This window comes from Asparagus officinalis, chromosome 8 (assembly GCF_001876935.1).
Source record: "Asparagus officinalis chromosome 8, Aspof.V1, whole genome shotgun sequence".
NCBI lineage: Eukaryota > Viridiplantae > Streptophyta > Magnoliopsida > Asparagales > Asparagaceae > Asparagus > Asparagus officinalis.
The window spans coordinates 79,320,409-79,344,019 of NC_033801.1; the positions used below are offsets into that span (position 1 = coordinate 79,320,409).

At 38.8% G+C, this 23,611-nt stretch overlaps 1 protein-coding gene across 1 annotated transcript in view; it reads left to right on the top strand.

Moving 5' to 3' along the window:
- The window catches only part of LOC109821420 (eukaryotic translation initiation factor 3 subunit C-like), a 24,748-nt gene continuing 2,861 nt past the window's right edge, over positions 1,725–23,611 (top strand). The window contains 3 exon segments of the mRNA XM_020387606.1: positions 1,725–1,772; positions 3,127–3,494; positions 3,496–3,562. Coding sequence (XP_020243195.1) covers positions 1,725–1,772; positions 3,127–3,494; positions 3,496–3,562 — 483 coding nt within the window.

A 23,611-nucleotide genomic window follows, 5' to 3' on the forward strand; every position in this document is an offset into this window, starting at 1 on the left:
AACTTTTCCAAAGTCTTCTGCTACATAATTCTGAAGAAGCTTCTTATTAGCAGTGGCGTGGAAAGAGGCTCCTGAGTTGATGACCCAAGAATCCGAATTGCTATTCATGGTAGGCTGTCTAAAAATCACTACAGATAGTTGATCCTCATCAAACACCGATGATGGAAGTTACAATTTGACGGTTTCTAGAAGACTACAATTTAAAGACTTTCATGTAGATCGATGAAGGTTATAATCTGACGACATTCACAATAACCAATGAAAGCTCTGATCAATAGTCTTCACAATCAACAATGAGAGTTACAACCTGATGACTCTCACATATCAAAGAGTTAAAGTAAATATTACAAAACAACAATCTTTGCAACGCTCTGACAAAAAAAAACTACAAATTGATGGTCTCCTTAAATCAAGAAGAAAAAGTCCTCCTCGCGTTTCAGCATCAAGATGCAGAGGTCCTCCTCACGTACTAGCATCAAGACGCACCACGTTCATAGCCGCTAACGCAGTACAAATGTAGCTCCCACGTACCGCGTTCACAGCCGTTGACATAGAACAAACACATCGCCAATTCAACCACGGACGCAGCTCCTTATCAGCTATCGCTGATGTAGCTCAAACCCACAGACGCAGCTCAAACCTAGCTACAAACGTAGCCTCCAAAAGCTGCCAACGCAGCCTCTGAAAGCTGCCAATGCAGCTTCTATCCACTGCCAAGTACAGCTTCCAACAAGCTGCCAACGCAGCTTCCAAATTGCTACCAAACACAGCTTCCAAGTTACCAATGTAGCTTCTAACAAACTGCTAACACAGCCTCCAAATGCTGCAAATGCAGCTTCCAGATGCTGTGTTTAAACGCAGAATTCATGTCAGAATGCAGGACCTGCATTTGACTCGTTCAAACATGAGTTGAACGGTTCCAAAAACTGTTTTCTCCCCACGATTTGAGGGATTTTTGCCCCACGTAGGAGTGGATTAAGGGGGCGGTTATACCCCACTCAGCCCCACTTAGGAGCGAATTAATGGGGCATTTACACCCCTTATCCCTAATAAATAACTGAAAAACCAGTTTAGAGGGGGATCTTTGGATCTTTAAGCATTTTTGGATTTAGAGATCAGCAAAGGAATCTCTAATTCATCCTCTTTCGGCAGCTAAAAAAAGTGTAGATCAATCTTGGAAGATCAAAATCACCAAGGAGATCGGCATTCATCCTTGGGAGCTATTCTTGGAGCTTTCATTCTTGGCTTATAACCGATTTTTGGTTTAAATCAACTCTGTTACAGAGTTTAAACTCACTCTGAGTTCTTAAACTAGTTAAGAGTTTCAAACTTGCCACGCAAGTCCTCCTCTACATCAATCAAGAGGAAGATACCTTGTTCAAACGAGGTAAAACGTCGGATAATCAACGAGAAGCAAACTCGATACGAACATCGAGGGAGGCATTTCATCACCACCGTGAAGAACTTAGTCTTAAACAAAGGGGAGAATTTACATGAATTCTCTTCTCTTTTGTAATCGGGAATTCTAATTGTAATCGAGATTAAGAGAGTTATAAACATTCTTTTTCTAAGCAGTTAGAGGGAATAAAATCAAATTCAATTCTTTCAATTTTCTTATTGCATATTTTCCTACAAACATTCATAGCAAGGATCAAAGCATCCTGCACGATATGAGCCTCCTGCTCACCTGCATCCTTCTTTGAACTATTGCAGACTGAAGACATATGGCCCTCCTGGTCGAAGTTCCAACATTTCTTAGGCCTAACCTTCGAGTTCGATCTCTTCTTCACTGACTTCGATCGATTCCTATTCTGGTTCCCTTTCTTCTGTCTTCTGCCTCTCTGCTAGAAGTTTAGAGCTGAACCTGAACCTTCTGATTCAGATGATTTTTTTCTAACCTCCTCGAATAGAATCATACTGATCACCTCACTCAGCTTCAACTTTTTCTTCCACGCCGAATTACTGATTGTCGTCACACAACCTGTCTAACTATCCGGCAACTGCGGTAGTAATAAAAGGGCCTGCACTTTGTCATCGAACGTGATGTCTATAGAGATAAGCTAATCAACAATCATGTTAAACTCATTGAGGTGCACCGTGAAGGATCGTCCTTCTGCTATCTTGAGGTTGAAAAGAGTTTTTACCATATGCACATTTTTTGCTGCAGACGGTTGCTCGTACATCTTCGCGAGCGCTTCCATAAGCACTATCGTTATCTTCTCCTTTAAGATATTATGGGCTACTATCTTGGCGAGCGATAACCGGATTTGCCCTAGAGCCTTCCTATCTAGTATCTCCCAATCATCGTCAGACTCCTCTTTCTTCTGTCCCTTATCCTTACCCATCAACGGGTGATACAAGTCCTTCTGGTACAGATAGTCCTCTATCTGCGACTTTCAGTAGGCGATGTCTGAACCATCAAACTTCTCAATCTTAGATTTGATTTCCTCTGCCATGGCTTTCTCACAAATTGCTGAACGAAGCTCTGATGCTAGTTGTTGGGGATTTGAAATAATCAAATCGAACCCTTGTCCTTCCAGACCTTGTTAGAAAGTTGAGTAAGAAAGAAATTCACCACAAATTAAAGATAAAAACTTGTAGGAATAGTAAAAGAGACGAACACACATATTTAATGAGGTTCGGCAACGTGCCTACGTCCTTGGGAGCCACACCACACAATCTATTTGATTAATTGAAGAAAAAATACAAGCACTCAAACTAGGGTTTAATCTCTCTGAGATTCTCTCTCTTTTTCTTCTCTTCTGATAGTTTTTCTCGTCCTTATTTAGCCCTAGAAACATATATGTATATATATGAATCACAGCCCAAACAGAATTAAAAACAGATTAGGAAACTGCCAGCTCGACTCGCGATCGACCACTGAACCAGTCGCGGTCGACCGTAAAAAGTTTAGAAACTAACTCAACTCTAGGGTTCAAGCACGGTCGACCGCACTAACCGCCACGATCGATCGAAAAAAAATCCAGAGACTTTTTTAGTTTTTGTGCATGTTCGCGGTTGACCACCGAGAGCACCGCGGTCGACCGTACTGTAGTTTCCTGTTTCCTTCGTTTTGCTTCATCTTCTTGATTCCAGCTTCAGCTTCAGCTTTGGGTCTACACTTAGACTAACAGTGACAAGACTGGAGGTCCACCAGCTTTTGTTGAGGTCCCTAAGCTTGTATCTCGAAATCCTACATTTCCTGAGAGTAGTGGCATGCTAATGGACACATTGGTCCCTCTTATTTATAGATTCGGGGATGAGAGAACCAAGACAAGAGCAATGCTTTGTGAGATATACAATAGTGCTATCTTTGATGAGTTCTCAATTGCTCGTGACCTTATGTCGATGAGTTTTTTGCAAGAAGGTATTCAGCTCATGGATATATCTTCTCAGATTCTACTCAACAGGGCAACAATACAACTTGGTTTATGTGCTTTTAGGGCGGGGCTTATTTATGAAGCACACGCGTGCTTGTCGGAAGTTTATGGAGGTGCAGGTTAAGGAGTTGCTCGGACAAGGTGTATCTCAAAATCGATACAAAGAAAAAACTTCTGAACAGGTACTTTCTCTTATTTATGGTATTTACCAATTTTATTGATACTTATTTTGTTCAAACTCCACATTACCGGCCATTTACATGATTACATCTTTTATTTGGAAATAATGGCTTTGCATACCGGTTTACATTCATCAAATTGAACCTCTAGATTTGGATTCCTCTTTATAATTAGGATGTCTACGCGTATGGAGAAGTTTTTACGAAGGCCACATATTTTTGATGTGTTCTTCCCAGTAAATTCTTTTGTTTTCAGCGATACTTGTAATTGCTAGTTTTATTTTATACAAGAAGATGCTTGTCTATAACCTCTCATCTTGTTCTAGGTAGTAAAGAAACAGTAACTACTGGAAGACACTAACTACCTACGAGGAATATATTATGACCTCCTACGGCTATCCAAACCTACCCGGGAAGCTCTACGAGAGGCACTAGCCGACTCAAAGGCTTTTCCATGCATTTCTCGCATACTTCGGAAGAGGACGCGGAGAAAGGGTGTCTATAATGCTACCAAACATCTAGATAACAGATTCCCTATATTACCTTCACTCCTGAGGATATGCTCATCAAGAGTACATCCTACGACCAACCACTGTACTCCCGGGATACGTCGACTCCTCTCGAGTGGACATGATCCAAGTAGATCCAGGGTCTGCACTGAGATTTACCAAGACTCTAAACTAAGAAACGAGCCACTAGTTGAGGAACCTGGTAGTGGCAATGAGGCCGATTGTGAGTCTGAGTGCAACGAGGGTCTTGTCTTGAATAATATTGAACCAATTGTAATCGACTATGGGGGCCTTGTTGTAACCAACACTGACGAAGCGGATAGGTTCCTCCTGAATGAAGATCCTGACTGATTAGTTGTCATCTAGTTCAGAGTCTAGTAATGATGACTTTAGCAATTTGGTTGTAGAGTTATATAATAACTCTTCTTTGCACTTGTTCGTGTACTCATTGTTGGTCATAGACAAACAAACAATCGAGTCCTTACAAGCGCTCGTCGTCGTACCCGCCCGAGATAATTATCAGAAAGATATTATCTTTGGAAGGATAGACCAGCCTATGCGCATAATGTGGGACGAGTCAGATGATGACGAGCCCGCTCCTCAATTCTCGCACTACGATTAAATCACGAAGCGTATGATGGAGAGCATGAGTTATGACTTCACCCACAAGGAAGGCTTGAATTATAACAAAGGGCAAAAGACGCTTGTTCGACCTGCTTATGTTCCCAAAGGAAAGCCCGACAACTACTTTGGCAAAACTCAAAGAGGGTTGGGTTACACCTCCTCTTCATTAGAGTTATATTGCAATTTCGGTGAAGATTCCAAAGATGGTCCTTCCGGAGAATTATTGTTAACATCCTCGATGTGGGATTTAGATGTTAGTGTGGGAGATCTCTTCAGGGACCTCACAATCAACATGGCTACGGTCGATCCCACCGAAAACAGAGAGGATGACCAAATTCTGCTTTATGATGAAGCAAGAGATCGCTACGTCAGCGCCCAATGGAGTGGTCAGTTTGAACAACGTGAACCACCCACGGAGGACAAGATACTCCAAATACATATGGGAGATGAGGCTAATCCTAAGCACATATTTATCAGCGACAGCTTACCTACCTAGGAGAAAGAAGATCTTATATCCCTCATTCGGGAATATATTGACGTCTTCACCTGGAATTACGAGGACATGCCTAGCATTGATCCCCAGATCGCCATGCATCACCTCAACATCAACTCCGACACCAAACCAGTCAAATAATAACAAAGATGGTTTCATTTATAAATCATGGAGGCGATTGAAGACGAAGTGAAGAAGCTGATTGTAGGAATCAAAAATTGCCTATAGGTTCCCACACGCAGCTCGAGATAGAGAGAAGACGATGAACGTCATTATCCGAGTCAAGGAAGATTATTTGGTATCAACAAGTATATGAAGTGAAAATCGATGAAGCGTACGAGTCAACGGAATGACAAAATACGTAAAACAATAGAACAAGACAAGTCCAGAGAAGTCAGAAAGTGCAAAACGCTTTAGAATGACTCGCATGCGCGGATCACCCCAAGGTGACCCGCACACGAGCGGGTCACCTTAAGGTGACCCACACAGTGACCCACACATGGCCACGTCACCTTAAGGTGACGCGCAAGCTAGCGGGTCACATTGACGTGACTCGCACCCGAAACCTCCAAGATGTGTTTTCAACTATTTTCTCAGGATTTGTTCATTCAAAAAACCTCCTAACTGCTTGGATATCATCATTAAACATGGTTAGACCATTGCCAACTGGAGATATGACCAAATATTTATTCTTATCCAAATACCCTGCATTCGAAGACCTATAAATACAAGCCTAGGGGCTCATTTCTCCAGATCTAAAATTTTGGGTGCAGTGCTATTGGTTTGAAGAGTGATCGACAAATTTCAGAGAGGGCTAACAGATCTTGGTGAATCCCAGCATAAAGTAGGAGCAATTCAAAGGATCTGAAGCCCCGTCCACCCTTTCCTTAAGATCAGACTTAAACTTGATCTTGAGAAGAGTCATAATCTCACTTGTTTGAGATTATCACTTATGTTCTTATTTCCTTTGTGAAGTAACAAACTTCTAGCCTTCCGATTAACTGGATCTGATCCACGATGGTCCACGGATAAACCCCAATACAGACAAAGATTCCACGCAAACAGAGACTAATAAATAGGATCTGTGTGTTGTTTGATAAAGTAGTAATCTTTTATTTTTTTATTGTGTAAGAAGATCTTATAAAAAGATCAACTTTTCTATTTTTTTTTTGAATTTGTAATCAATAAATGATTGTAACAGGTTCAATGACAATGAAAAAGGCAACTTTTGAACCAAACACTGATCGAGTCAGGCTTCATCAGAGAGGAACAACACCCACATTGGGTGGCTAACATTGTTCCAGTCTTGAAGAAGAATGGAAAGATCTATATCTATATCAACTTCAGGGACATCAATGCTGCATATCCAAAAGACGAATTCCCTTTACTTATCACAGGCGTCATCATCGACAATACTTGTGCGTTCGAAAGGATGTTCTTCATGGACGGATTTTCAGGGTATAATCAAATCAAGATGCACCCTGAAGATGAGAAGCACACTTCGTTCAAAAATCCAGTAGGGGTATATTGTTACATAGTTATGTCCTTCGAACTTAAGAATTCTGGCGTAACCTATCAGCACGCCATGAGCATAATTTTTCGAGATCATCTGCGAAAGACAGTCGAATGCTATGTAGATGACTTGGTTGTGAAGAGTCATAGCAAAGATGATCATCTTCAAGACCTGAGAATGATGTTTGAGCTGATGTAATCCCATCAACTTAAGATGAACCCCACGAAGTTATTTTTGGGGATGTCGAGCAGCAAATTCCTCGGATTCATTGTCACGACGAACAAAATTCACATAGACCCTAACAAGGTGAAAGCTATTCAAGAGCTTCAACCACCCAGGAATCTCAAGGAATTGAGAGGACTGCAAGGCCGTCTGGCTTACATCCGAAGATTCATATCAAATCTTTCGGATAAGTGCCAACCCTTCTCCAAGCCAATGAAGAAAGGTGTTTGCTTCGTATGGGATGAGCTTTGCCAACAAGTGTTCGATGAGATCAAGATTTATCTCTCAAATCCACCTGTCTTGGTGGCCGCGGTCTTGGGGAAACCCTTCCTAATTAATATACGAGCGATGGAGCATTCTCTTGGTGCTCTCTTAGCACAGAATGACGATGTCGGCCATGAGCAGGGCATCTATTACCTAAGTAGAACCTTATAGGGAGCCGAACTGTGATACCCATGGTCAAAAAGGAGTGTTTAGCCTTGGTGTTTACAATTCAAAATATACGACACTACCTGGTTGGTCAAACCATACACGTCATCTCCCAAATAAATCCCATCCGAATCTTCATGATATAGCCCGGGTCCTTAAATTGGCACCTGGTAAGATGGGCACTCCTGTTGTCTACATAAGACATACACTTCATGTCGCAGAAGCCTGTCAAAGGACAAGTAATCTGTGATCTCATGGCCAGTCATCCGCTCGAGTCGAAGACTGATCTATTCGAAGATATGTCGGATGAAACCCATGAGGTTAATGCAACCTCACAGGAAGAAGTTTGGTGATTGTACTTCTATGGAGCACCTCGCATAGGCACAAGCGGGTCTATCATTGCAGGGGTGGGCATGGTTTTGGTTTCTCCTCAAAACCACGTATTATTCCGAGCTTTCTCTTTAACTGAGCCATGTACCAATAACATGGCTGAGTACAATGCGCTACTCATCGGACTCGACTTCACCAAGGAGTTGGGGGCGAGTCATCTCGAAGCTTACAGTGACTCTCAACTCATCGTCAGACAGATGACAGGGGAATACGAAGTCAGAAATGATGACTTAATCCCATGTCATAAAGTGGCTATCAAACTAGTCGAATCATTCGAAAGCTTCTACATTGAGCATGTGCTTCATTCCAAGAACACACATGCGGATGCCCTAGCATCATTGGCAGCTAACCTAGCTCAACCACTGGGAACAAGTCAATGAGTCACATTCGCAAGCTGACAACTCTTCCGACCAGAGTATGTTCTGGAAATGAATGCAACTCACCAGGCTTCGGGTCAACTCAAACCGAGAGATTAGCGTTTCCTAATCATCGACTATGTCTTATATAGTATACTACCTTAAGACGTAAATGAGCAAGATTCTGTTAGCAAACGCGCTCTGAGATTCTACTATGATTCAATAACAAAGGTGTTGTATCGTAAGTCATATGACGACATGTTGCTTCAATGTCTCTCAACGACAGAAGCACATGAAGTCCTACGGGAAGACTATGACGGTACCTGCGATGCCCACTAATCCAGACCTAAGCTCTAGGATCGCTTGCGAAGAATGTGCTATTATTGGCCCAGAATGATCAATGACATTGTTGCTTATACCAAGCGTTGCCCATGCGTGTCAAATCCAAGCCAACTAAATTCACAAACCACCCGAAGACCTGCATCCGATAGTGACTTCATGGCCGTTTGTGACCTAGGGGATGGATGTCGTTGGACCGATATCTCCACCATCAGCCAAAGGTTATCGCTTCATCCTTACGATAATTGACTATTTCTCTAAGTAGGCCAAAGACGTTCCCTTAAGAGAAGTCAAGACCGGATATGGCGTTCCAAGACGTATCATTCATGACATTGTCGCTCAAAACAACATGCCGTTTGAGTTTGCCTATGTGCTCAAAGCAAGCAAAGCTCATCTGTTTGCTTGACTTACCAGTGCAAGTCAAGCTCGCCTGCATTCAGGAGGCCAAGCAAAGCTCGCCTGTAAACTTGGATGGACAATCCAAGTCAAGCTCACCTGCATTCAAGAGGCCAAGTAGAGCTCACTTGAAAGCTTGACTCGCCAACGCTTTGCTCGTCTGCATGAGCCAAAGTTCACCAACATGGATTGACTCGCCCGCATGAGTCAAGCTTGCCTGCTTGTTTGACTTATCAGCACAAGTCAAGCTCGCCTGATTTCTCAACTTGCCCGCACTAGTCGAGCTCACCTGATTGCTTGACTTGCCCACACGAGTCAAGCTCACCTAATTTCTCGACTCACCCACACGAGTCGAGCTGACTTGAAAGCTACAAGAGAACTCAAATCTTGACAGTTTGAGTTCGTCTGCATGCTCAAAGCAAGAAAAGCTCGCATGTTTGCTTGACTTGCCAGCGTAAGTCAAGCTTGCCTGCATTCAAGAGGCCAAGCAAAGTTTGCCTGCAAACTTGGCTTGCCAGACCAAATCAAGTTCGCCTGCATTCAAGAGGCCAAGCAGAGCTCACCTGTAAGCTTGACTCACCAATGCTTTGCTTGCCTGCATGAGCCAAAGTTCACCAATATGACTTGACTCGCTCGCATGAGTCAAGCTCGCCTACTTGTTTGACTTGTCAGCACAAGTCAAGCTCGCATGTTTGTTCGACTCACCAGCACGAGTCAAGCTCGTTTAATTTCTCGACTCGCCCGCATGAGTCAAACTCTCCTGATTGCTTGACTCGCTCGTACGATTCAAGCTCGCCTAATTTCTCGACTCATCCGCATGAGTCGAGCTTGCTTAAAAGTTATGCTTGCCTGCATGAGTCAAGCTCGCTTGCAGGAAATTTGCTAGCACGAACCAAGCTCGCTTACAGACTCAAGCTCGCCTAATGCTTGAGGGGTCTGCCAGCCGACCCTGCCTATTCGCTAAGCTGCTTACAGACTCAAGCTCGCCTAATGCTTGAGGGGTCTGCCAGCCGACCCTGCCTATTCGCTAAGCTTGCCTGAGTATTTAGACACCGCTCAAGCTCACCTGTAAGCCTGCCAGCCTCGCCTGAGCAGTGCAAGTAGATGCTTGCCTATGGGAGTGGGCCTACCCACATCCTAAATCCTGAGTGATGAAGCATGACTCTCATCACCTATAGTGGTCACATCCCACAGCTCTAGGGGAGGGTATGGTGCTCCTCACCTGTGAGCGGTCACATCCCACAAGTCAATGGATTGACCATGCCCTTTCTTACTTATTTATAAGCCACCTTTGGTAACATGAAAGGGTTTTTTTGGGGGAGGTTTGGAAGTTTGGCATTTCTAAGAATCTTCAATCAGAGGCTTTTTGCTGCTGATTTGGTGGGCTTAAGTGACTGGGCATCTTGAGAGCTTGGTTGGACATTTTCAAGCAAAAGCTTGGATTGTTGAAGTAGACTCAATCTAAACTCTCAGATTTGAGACTCTTGGCTCTTTGCAAACTCTTGCATATTAGCCTTCTCTAAACATTTGGCCTTGATACTCATCAAGATCGGGTAATCAAACTCAATCACACAAGAGCTTCTACTACATACTGGAGCTCAACCGCAGTTTCAATCGGATCGTCCAAGGGAAGAAAACTCAACGCAGGCATTCGAGAGAGGCGTCCTATCGCTACCTAAGACCCCCACGTTAAACAAGAAGAGCATTTTCTTCACTTCTGTTGTAACTTTATTTCTTAATTTGTAATAAGACATTCTTATTAATACAAATCTCCTCCTTTTAGGAATTAATTTTACTCCCCTACATCTGACAGCTTGAAGCTCGCTTGCATTAGCCAAGCTCACCTGACAGCTACAAGCTCGCCTGCATGACCCAAGCTCACTTGCACGCTAGAAGCTCGCCTGCATGATCCAAGCTCGCCTGCACGCTTGAAGCTCGCCTGCACAAGGCAAGCTCGCCCGCAAGCTTGCCAAGCCCACCCACTTGAGGCATGAGAGAGGTCACTTTCCACGATTTAAGGGAATGACTATGATTCTCCTCATGGCCATGCCTAGTATGGGAATGGTCACTTTCCATGATTTAAGGGATTGGTCATGATTCTCCTCATGGCCGTACCCAATATAGGAATGGCCATATCCAGTATGGGAATGGTCACTTCCCATGATTTAAGGGAGTGGTTACACCCTCCTTCCTCTCTATAAAAAGGCTATGAGCAGACATAGATAAAGGGTCTTAGGACCTGACCTCTTTGAGGGCGAACTTGAGAGATCTCAAGACCATCTTGGACTTAAGATCCGTCTTGTTCCTGGCACGCTGTTGGTGGAGTCTTGTTCTTTGGAGATCGAACTTCTTGTTATTCAAGAAGATTGAATTCGAGACATCTTCGGCCCACAAGCATAAGCACTTGTTTAGCCTCGGTTGATCAAACTCATCCAATCAAGCTTCTACTGTGTATTGAAGCTTGCCCACAACCTCATTCGGATCGTCCAAGGGAAGGAAACCTCGACACAAGCATTCGAGAGATGCATCCTATCACTCTTGAAGAACCCACATTAAACAAGAAGAGCATTATCTTCGCTTCTGTTGTAATTGTTGATCCTTAGTTTGTAATAAGTCATTCTTATCAATACAAACAAATCCCTCTTCGGGAGTCAATTTTTACGCCCTACAACACCATACAGTCTGTTTTAGTACATGTGTCCACAGACCAAAGAGTGATTTAAATTATATCCATTTAGATATTTGGAGACCCTCTCAGGTTGCATCAAAAAGTGGAGCTCGTTTTCTACTAACATTGATTGATAATTATTCTATAAAAGTTTGAGTGTATCATTTGAAGCATAAAAGGGATGTATTTGTAACCTTCAAGTAATGAAAGGTGATTGAGAAGCAAACAAGAAAGAAAGTGAAGCACCTCAGAATCGATAATGGGATGGAGTTTTGTACCATGGACTTGGACTAGTTCTGCAATAATGAAGGTGTAAAACCCCGTAAATTTGAATATTTTATGATAAATAATGATAAATATGTTATATAGTGAAAAATAATATATTTTGATGTTTGAGTATGATAATAATTAATTTGAGATCAATTCAATGTATATTTGTGAAAATATTAGTGCAAATGCACAAAACATGCACAAAAGCCAAAAGAGTGAAAATCTGGGAATAATGACAAGTTATGAGTTTCTATGTTTTGCATATCGATGCATTCAGAATCTGGAAAAATTATAAAAGACTAAAGTTATAGATCTCTTCAACAGATTTCCAACAAATCTTAGATCACCTCATTCCGAGGTTGGATGCGAAAGTGACAGCCAAAATACCGAAGGTTGTTTTCCTAATCAAACTAGGTTTTTTGGTTTAAGTCAAACAGGTTTGTTTTGGGTTTGCCTCTATAAATACCTGTGTTTTTCATAAAAAATCATTTCTTTTATCATATCTATGAACCCTAGAAGCCACCCTCTCCCCTCAAAAACCCTAGATCTTTTTCTTATGAGTTTGGAGAGCTTTGTGAAGCAAAACACCGACACGAGGGCGAGATCATCAACGTGTGGCGAGGGAGAACAGGTTGTTTATGCTTGTGGATTGCTTGTTATTTATTTCAGAGGCTTGCACATGATATTAAGGCAAGATCACTTACATCCGAACTCATCCCCATAGTTAAATAACTTGTTTAGAAGTTTAAATTGTGTTTACATGCTTAGATCTTAATCTAATGTGAAGAAGAATAGATTTTTGTTGTTAGATCTTAAACTAATGTTAGATCTATATTTTCTTGCTATTTATAATAGAAATATGATCATGGTCATTAGGGTTCTTCAAAATTTAAATTTTAACTTGTTAATCATGTTCTAATCATGTTTAAACCCTAATTTGATATTTAATTGAGTTTACATATGGATTAAAGATGAGAAAACCGTTCTAATCATGTTTAAACCCTAATTTGATATTTAATTGAGTTTACATATGGATTAAAGATGAGAAAACCCTAGGTTTGTGATATCTAAGTGTTAAAAATATTTAATTGAGTTTACATATGGATTAAAGATGAGAAAACCCTAGGTTTGTGATATCTAAGTGTTAAAAATATAATTTAATGAATGTATATTTTTTTCTAAGTTGTTTGGCAATCATGATTATGTTTAATATGTTAAAAGTTCATGCTTTAGATTAAAGAATTTGGTTAATTAAGTTGAAAAACCCTAATTAGATTAACATAAGAGTTTGATTTATGTTTGAGATAATTTCAGTAAGTAATTATCAAAGTTTGAGTGTTGTTATATATTTTATATATGTTTTAGTATGTTTTAAACATGATTGAAGGTTTAAATATGATTTCTTGTGCAAATAATCATGCTTGTTATGTTCTGCAGAAGAACTGCTGCACATATATACTGTTTAACTAGAAATTTAAAATAACAAATGAAATTCAAAGTGAACCAAACTAATGTAAATTGAAAGATATGTGAATCTAGATTTCAAAACAGAAAACCTTTCCTAAAGATAGTTTTCCTAGAGAAAAATTGCTCAATTTACTAATGATACATTCTGCAGAAAAACTACTGCACATAAATAATGTTTAACTGGAAATTAGAGATATCATATGAATTCCAAACTGAACCAAACTAGTGCCAAATGATAGCTATGTGAATCTAGTTTCCAAAACAAAAAAAACTACTCTTAAAAAGAGTTTGTCTAAAGAAAGATATGCTCAATTGACTAATGATATGTTTTGCAAAAAACTGTAAATGTGCTGATTTGAAATAATTGATATATAACGTGAAAGTTTCTTGAGTTTCGCTCTTGTTTGTTATTTTTGAGAGATTTTCTTGATCTTGTACTATTATATCACAATGATTAAGAGTTGTTTAATACCTGAGATGAAGGTGAACACTAGTTATGGACACGCACACCGAGATATGTGCATGTACACTTAGATTATGCTATGTTAACATATTTTTATCACATGTTGAGCTGATGAATACATATGAGAGAGTATAGTCATTTTTTTCATGTATCTGAAAATAGGGAGATAAAACATATTTTCACAAGACGATTGAGTAAGAGTATTATAAAAGTATCATCATTTCATGTATCCGGAATAGGGAGATAAAAACCTATTTCCACAGGATGATTGAGTAATAGTACTACAATAGTATCGTTATTCATGTATCCGAAATAGGGAGATAAAACCTATTTTCACAGGACGATTGAGTAAGAGTATTACAAAAGTATCGTCATTTCATGTATCCGGAATAGGGAGATAAAAACCTATTTTCACAGGACGATTGAGTAATAGTACTATAATAGTATCGTTATTCATGTATCCGGAATAGGGAGATAAAATCTATTTCTGCAGGACGATTGAGTAAGAGTACTACAAAAGTATCGTCATTTTATGTATCCGGAATAGGGAGACAAAACCTATTGCCGCAGAACGATTGAGTAAGAATATTACAAGAGTATCGCTATTGCATAAGGAGATGCACACATATATGCATCATCAGTTATAGTTACTCTCATGTTAGATTACTCATGAGTAGGGCACATTCCTTGATTTGTGGCATACAGGACATGGTCTATGGTGATTATTTTGAGTTGGATGATATTCTCTTATTATTGCACCAACTACTTGAGAAGTATTTCGAGATTTTGACATTGGTCCTATATGGTTTAAGCTTAGAGTATTTCTTTTGGGTGTTGTTTTCATTTATAGAGTTAGAATTCGTATTTATAGATCTACAATTTGAGACATATAGTATATATATGAGGGTTTCCTTGTTTGGATTATTTCACTCGACGTACTACGTCTCGTCTTGTAGGTGTCTAAATGTTAACTCCATTAGATACGAGGAAAATGATATAGGTAGACTATGCTTAATAGATAGAGCCTCCACTTCATGTAACAGTCCTTCCCCTGGGGGCGGATGGAGGTAATCTTTCTGTAGCGCTCTGACGCTCTTGTTGTTGTTCTTTTTGTTTAAATTGTATCTTTCAGGTAGATTAGAGTTTCAGAGAGCCACAGGATGACGGAGTTTTAGCATAGTCCTCATCGCACAGTTTTAGCAGTTGAAGCTCCACTATATAGTTATGTTCATTGTTTAGACTTTAGAGTTGTATTCATTTTGTAGAGGCTGAATGCCTTAGTGAGATTTTATTTGACTCATTGTGTTGAGATGTATTTTAGACTCAGAGATATTTTCATTCTATTTTAGTTGGGCTCATTTGTTGATATACTTCTTCTATGCATATCTGATTTTGTACTACTTCTATTATTTGTCTGTTTTGTACCTTCACCTATTTGTTATTTTCACTAGAGAGATAGTAACTGTGATGGTGAAACATATCATAGCATGATGTTTGGTACTTGGTAGGTTTGACAATCTGGGTTTTACCTTGGACTGTAGCCTTGTGTGAACCCTAGGGCATCACAGCTGGTATCAGAGCTCTAGTTCCAGTATCCTTAGGATCATTCCTGTGTCAAATTGTGGAGCTAGGATAGAGTTTCCTAGGATTCATATATAGATTCCACTAGGAATTCCTAGAATGAGTGAGGACGATATGTGCGTATATCTTAAAATTTTAAATTTTTTTATGACAATTATTTTATGTTGATTTAAAGTATTTACGTGAATACTATATATTATGTATACGTATTGTGATACATTATATATATATATATATACATATGTATATATGTTTGCGATCTCACTTACTGTGATCATAAGCTCTCCTCTCAATATTATAAATGTTGGGACGAGGATACGGTCGAGATAAAACTCGTACCCGTGGAACTGGGCAAGCAGAGCCCGAGCCTCAACAGACTCCACAGTATCTGATCGACTTTATGACATCGTTTGCTATAAGATTTTGTTACACTCGAGGAGCGAGAGACGTATCCGTTTTCGCTAACAATATCACTTTCTGGAGTTCCACCACCAATTGTACCAGTCATGCCTAATGAAGAGGCAATACCAATGATTTTATCATTACCACAACCAGCTATTGATAGAAACGCATAGCACGAGGTTTGGCTCTGAAAGAATAGGAAGGATATCAGATACCGAGAACACCATAGTGCAGGGCACACTAGATTCATGTACAACTTATTAATAAAAAGGAACATGTGAAATTTTTTAACGTTGGCTCAGTACCAAACCAGAGATTAAAAATATTCAGCATAGAGGACATCACCGAGGAATAGCAGCAAAGGATAGCTACAATTTCAGATTTTTGCCGGGACAACATATACCATTTAAAAAAAAATTATTTACTTCTTCGACAAGCAGTTAGAGCTAGTTCGACTAAAGCAGTGAAATATGCCTATAGTTAATTATGAAATCAAGACTAGCATGATGGCAATAACAAGGGCAAGAGGCCTATTGTGGGATCTAGAGGACCCCAACAGTGGGGTAAGGATTTTTACCATCATCAACAAAGACATTATAAGAAGATAGGGATCTAGAGGACCCCAACAGTGGGGTAAGGATTTTTACCATCATCAACAAAGACATTATAAGAAGATAGCACAACATGATTTAATAGCGTCACAACAGCGCATAATTCGGGACACATGATATAATTGTAACAAGATCGGATATAGATCAAAGAATTGTCGCAGTACACCAGCATGAGACCAGTATGACAGAGGTCAGGGTCAATAGTCTTAGGGCCACAGTTACGACCAACATCAGAGGATAGATGTACTACCGGTTATTCCGAGAATTTAGGGGCCACTAGGCTAGAATTGCGCTATTCAGAGTATTCGTCAGTGTCAGATGGATCCATACGTTCCACCACTGATAGCACAATAGTCGCTAGCCACCAACAGGGTTTATGTAGTCATACCGCATGAGCATAGTGCAAGCAGAGTTTTCATAGTAAATTCTTATCCAGTTCGAATCTTGTTTGATCCAGGAACTTCGTATTCTTTCATATTTCATGCCTTCATGTATAGGCTTCAGTTATTTACACATCCCTTAGATGTTCTGTTATCAGTTTCTACTCCTCTAGGGGAGGTGTCCCTATTAGAGAGTATATGTAGGAGATGTGTCATCAGTATAGATGAGTTTGAGTTCATCTTTGACCTGGTCGTTTTGTGGATGTCGGATTTCGACACCATTCTTGGTATGAAATGGTTATCATCCGATAATATTAGTATCTACTGTTTTTCTAAAATTGTATGCTTGTGAGTATTCGTTAGGATTGTATAGATAGTAGCAACCTCATAGGGTAACCAGAATGCGGAGCCATTTCTGGCATACGTTGAGAAGGTGATGATACAGGATCGGGGTGTAGTTTTGAGCAAGACTGGAGTCGTCTTAGTGTATCAGGATGTCTTTCAGGACATACCTATGTTTTCTCCAATGAGAGAGAGGTTGTTTCCTTGTATAGAGTTGCAGCTGACACCGTACCGATATTCCGAGCATCCTATCATATCATATTGCACCCGCTGATATGAGGGAGCTACACACTCAGCTAGATGAGTTGTTAACTCAGGATTTTATTTGTCGGAGTTATTTTCATGGGAGCATTGGTCCTCTTCGTGGAGAAGAAGGACTATAGCATGCGATTGTGTATCGATTATCGTGAGTTGAGCAAAGTTATTATCCGGATCAGGTATTCACTATCGAGGATATATGACTTGCTCGACCAGCTGTGGAGAGCGCATCATTTTTTGAAGATTAATCTTCGTTCTAGTTATTTCTAGTTGTGAGTACGGTAAATGAATATTTCCAAAACAGTATTTTCTAACTCGATATGAGTATTTTGAGTTCTTGTCATGTCATTTTTGACCAATGCACCCGCGGTATTCATGGATTTGATGAACATGATTTTCCATCCATGTTAGGACCAGTTCGTAGTCATTTTATTAACGACATCCTTATCTTTTCGAGATCGGAGGAAGAACACGAGCAACATCCCCTATTGGCATTGCGGGCATAACGGACAATCGAGATTAGAGACATCAGTGATACACTGAGTTCAGGAAATACGAGTTTTGGCTATAAGATATCAAAATTTTTTAGGCCACACCATCAGTAGAGGGGGCATAATAGTGGATCCAGCCATTGTTGAGGCTGTACTTGATTGGGAGCCACTAAGAACCATTAAGGAGATGCGGATTTTTGGTAGGGTATGAGAGAAAGTTCATTCGGGACTTTTTGAAGATTATGATACCACTTACACAACTTACGAAGCAAGGTGTATAGTTTGCTTTGGGCACTGGGTCCTAGGGAGCCTTTGAGACTATTAAGGCTAGATAGATTACAATAACGATTTTGACTTTTCTGAGCAGTGATACAACATTTGTCATTTACGTGGACACGTCATTAGCAGGACTACGAGGTGTTTTGATGCAGACTCGGAGGGTATGGCTTATTTCGCGACAGTTGGGGCGCATCGTAACAGATATACAGTGCATCCAGGCACAAGAAAAATATACAAAAATGTGAAAAGACACTTCTAGAGGAGTTTTCAGGATTTATTCAGTAGCCAGTTGTGATATTCTAGTGGTGTCTATCCACAGACGGATGAACAAACAGAGAGAGTAAACCAAGTGTCGGAAAACATGTAGCAAACATGTATTATAGATTTATAGGATAGCTGGGAGGATCATATACCATTGATTGAGTTTGCTTATAATATCATTTATCATAGACTATTAGCATGACACCGTATGAGGCATGGTACGGGAGACATTATAGATTGTTTATTCATTAGGCAGAATTACAAGAAAGTTTATTGCTTAGACAGGAGCTTGTAAGGAAGACTACAGAAAAGGTAACAGAGATTTGGGAACGCATTCTTGCAGCGCATAGTCGTCAGAAGAGTTATGCAGTGTAGAGATGATGACCGTTAGAGTTCTAGATTGGGGACTATGTCTTATTAAAAATACCATCGATGAATTCAGTGACTCGGTAGGCGGGGAAAGTTTACCCCAAGGTATATTGGCCCGTTCATGAGAGTTATACATTTTGGAGCCATTTCGTATGGGCTAAATCTTCTAGCATCAAAGTCGAGTAGACACAATGTTTTCCATGTTTTGATAATTTATAAGTAATTCGCGACGAGGAGTAGCAGAGGGTGATTGATGCACCAGAATTTGAGTTTCAGATAGATTTAACTACTGTGGAGATCACGGGTTGTATTCTTACTAGAGAGGACGAGAGGCTTAGAAAGGAAGTAATACCTTAAGTTAAAGTTCAATAGAGATAGAAAAGAGATGAGGAGGCTTCTTGGGAGTGAGAAGGATATGCGTCGCGACTACCCGCAACTGTTCGAGTGGGTAAATTGTTTTGGTTATAGCTTATTGATGTTTATGATTTTTGATTTTTTCTATATGGTTATATTTATATTTAACGCTAGAATGGGGGTATTAACACTTAGCTCCTAATCATTCAGAATACATGGTATATATATGGGGTGTTCATTGTTTGGATTTTTTTGCTCAACGTACTAGTTCCGTTTAGTTAGGGGTTAAGTGGGAGTATTCACATTTTAGATTATTAAGCATAAATATTGCTAGTGATTCATATCTAGGGATTAATAGTACGAGATGTGTACGAGAGGATTTTCTTGTCTGGATTATCCCCTCTTAGTGCCTTTCTCATATTATTAATTCCTAAGATACGATTGCGGAATTTCGGGGACGAAATTCTTTTAAGGGGGGGGGGGGGAATGTAAAACCCTGTAAATTTGAATATTTTATGGTAAATAATGATAAATATGTTATATAGTAAAAAAATATATTTTGATGTTTGAGTATGATAATAATTGATTTGAGATTAATTCAATGTATATTTGTAAAAATATGAGTGCAAATGCATAAAAACATGCACAAAGGCCAAAAGAGTGAAAATATGGGAATAATGATCAATTATGAGTTTCTATATTTTTTATACCGATGCATTCAGAATTTGGGAAAGTATAAAATATAAAAGTTGTAGATCTCTTTAACAGTTTTCCAATAAATCTTAGATCACCTTATTCCGAGATCGGATGAGAAAGTTACAGACAAAATACCGAAGATTATTTTTCTAGTCAAACTAGGTTTCCTGGTTCGGGTCAAACATGTTTGTTTCGGGTTTGCCTCTATAAATACTTGTGTTTTTCACAAAAATTCCTTTCTTTTATCATATCTATGAACCCTAGCAGCCACCCTCTCCCCTCAAAAACCCTAGATTTTTTTCTTATGAGTTTGGAGAGATTTGTGAAGCAAAATACCGATACGAGGGCGAGATCATCGACGTGTAGCGAGGGAGAACGAGTTGTTTATACTTGTGGATTGCTTGTTATTTGTTTCAGAGGCTTGCACATAATATTAAAGCAAGATCACTTACATCCAAACCCATCCCCATAGTTAAATAACTAGTTTAAAAGTTGAAATTGTGCTTACATGCTTAGATATTAATCTAATATGAAGAAGAATAGATTTTTATTGTTAGATCTTAAACTAATGTTAGATCTACATGTTTTTTTTGCTGTTTATAATAGAAAAATGATCATGATTATTAGGGTTCTTCAAAATTTTAATTTTAACTTGTTAATCATGTTCTAATCATGTTTAAACCCTAATTTGACATTTAATTAAGTTTATATGTGGATTAAAGATGAGAAAACCCTAGGTTTGTGATACCTAAGTGTTAGAAAATATAATTTAATAAATGTATATCTTTTCTAAGTTATTTGGAAATCATGCTTATATTTAATATGTTAAAATTTCATACTTTAGATTGAGGAATTTGGTTAATTAGGTTGAAAACCTCTAATTAGATTAACACAAGAGTTTGATTTATGTTCGAGATAATTTCAGTAAGTGATTATCAAAGTTTAAGTATTGTTATATATTTTATATATGTTTTAGTATGTTTTAAATATGATTGAAGGTTTAAATATGATTTCTTGTTCAAATAATCATGCTTGTTATGTTCTGCAGAAAAACTGCTGCACATATATATTGTTTAATGAAAAATTTGAAATAGCAAATGAAATCCAAATTGAACCAAACTAATGCCAATTGAAAGATATGTGAATCTAGATTGACAAAAAACCTTTCCTAAAGATAGTTTTCCTAAAGATAGTTTTTCTAAAGAAAGATATGCTTAATTTACTGATGATACATTCTGCAAAAAAACTGCTGCACATATATAACGTTTATCTGGAAATTAGAGATATCATATAAACTCCAAACTGAACCAAATAGGTGTCAAATGATAGCTATGTAAATCTAGTTTCCAAAACAAAAAACTATTCTTAAAAATAGTTTGTCTAGAGAAAGATATGCTCAATTGACCAACAATATGTTCTGCAGAAAACTGTAAATGTGCTGATTTGAAATAATTGATGTAAAACGTGAAAGTTTCTTGAGTTTCGCTCTTATTGTTATTTTCGAGAGAGTTTCTCGATCTTGTACTGTTATATCATAATGATTAAGAGTTATTTAACACTTAAGATGAAGGTGAACACTAGTTATGAACACGCACACCGAGATATGTGCACGTACACTTAGATATGGGAGAGTATAGTCATTTTTTTTATGTATCCGGAAATAGGGAGATAAAACCTATTTTCGCAGAACGGTTGAGTAAGAGTATTACAAAAGTATCATCATTTCATGTATCCGGAATAGGGAGATAAAAACCTATTTTCGCGGGACGATTGAGTAATAGTATTACAATAGTATCGTTATTCATGTATCCGGAATAGGGAGATAAAACCTATTTCCGCAGGATAATTGAGTAAGAGTATTACAAAAGTATCGTCATTTCATGTATGCGGAATAGGGAGATAAAAAGATATTTCCACAGGACGATTGAGTAATAATATTACAATAGTATCATTATTCATGTATCCAGAATAGGAAGATAAAACCTATTTTCGCAGGACGGTTGAGTAAGAGTATTACAAAAGTATCATCATTTCATTTATCCAGAATAGGGAGACAAAACCTATTGTCGTAGAGCAATTGAGTAAGAATATTACAAGAGTATAGCTATTACATAAGGAGATACTCACATATATGTATCATTAGTTGTAGTTACTCCCATGTTAGATTACCCATGAGTAGGGCACATTCCTTAATTTGTGACATACAGGATATGGCCTATGGTGATTTTTTTTTTTGAGTTGGATGATATTCTTTTATTATTGCGCCAACTACTTGAGAAGTAGTTCGAGATTATGACATTGATGCTTAGGCTTGGAGTATTTCTTTTGAGTGTTGTTTTCATTCATAGTGTTAGAATTAGTATTTAGGGATCTACAATTTGAGACATATGGTATATATATGAGGGTTTTCGTGTTTGGATTATTTCTCTCGACGTACTACGTCTTGTCTTGTAGGTGTCTAAATATTAACTCTATTAGATACGAGAAAATTGATATATGTAGACTATCCTTAATAGATAGAGCATCCACTTCATCTAGCAGCCCTTTCCCTAGGGACGGATGTAGGTGATCTTGCTATAGCACTCTGATGCTCTTGTTGTTGTTCTTTTAGTTTAAATTATATCTTTCAGGCAGATCAGAGTTTCGGAGAGCCGCAGGATGACGGAGTTCTAGCATAGTCGTCGTCACATAGTTTTAGCAGTTGAAGCTCCATTATATAGTTATGTTCATTGTTCAGACTTTAGAGTTGTATTTTGTAGAGGCTGAATGCCTTTGTGAGATTTCATTTGACTCATTGTGTTGAGATATATTTCAGACTCAGAGATATTTTCATTCTATTTTAGTTAGGCTCATTTGTTGATATACTTCTTCTGTGCATATTTAATTTTGTACTACTTCTATTATTTATCTGTTTTGTTCCTTCACTATTTGTTATTTTCACTAGAGAGATAGTGACTGTGATGGTGAAACATGTCGTAGCATGATGTTTGGTGCTTGGCAGGTTTGACAATCCAGGTTTTACCTTGGATTGCAGCCTTGTGTGAACCCTGGGGCGTCACAGAAGGTATTGTGCGTCATTGAACATTTTACCATACACCACAATAAAATAGAGTTACAGAAGGTTGAACAGGACACTCTTAGAGAGGGATCGATGCTTGCTTTCTAATGCCAGTTTGTCAAAGAATTTTTGGGCTGAGGTAGTTAATACAGCTTGCTATTTGATAAACAGATCTCCTTCTATAACAATTAATTTTAAAACTCTAGAAGAGCTATGGTCTAGTGCCCCTGCTAATTACTCTCATTTAAGAATATTTGGTTGCTCTGCTTATTTTCATGTTAATGATGTCAAGCTTGAACCCAGAGCAACGAAGACTATCTTTCTAGGTTATGCTACTAGGGTAAAGGGATATAGATTGTGGTATTCTGATTCAAATTACCTAAGTTTATTATTAGTAGGGATGTTACTTTTGATGTGAAATCCATGCTTCACTTGAGAAAGAAGTTTACTGTTGATACCACATGTACTGAAAAGGAGTCTAGCAAGCAAGTAAAGCTAGAGAACTCTACTTTAATGGGAGTACTTGATGGTAGTTCTCTTGCTTTACTTGATGGTAGTTCTTTGCTTTAATGTTGAACCAGTCGATACTATGGAAGGTTCAACTTCAGATGTAGATTTGACCTCCTCAATGTTATGCATACAAGCTTGTTTATACTTTGAGTATAGCAGAATCAATTAAGATTCCAGAGCCTTCTACTACAATGAGGCTATTGATGGTAGTGAGGCTACAGATTGGACTATTGCTATGATTAAAGAGATGGAGTCTCTTCACAAAAATCAGACATGGGTTAGTGGAGCCAAGAGGGGGGGGGGGGACAAAAAAAAATTAGC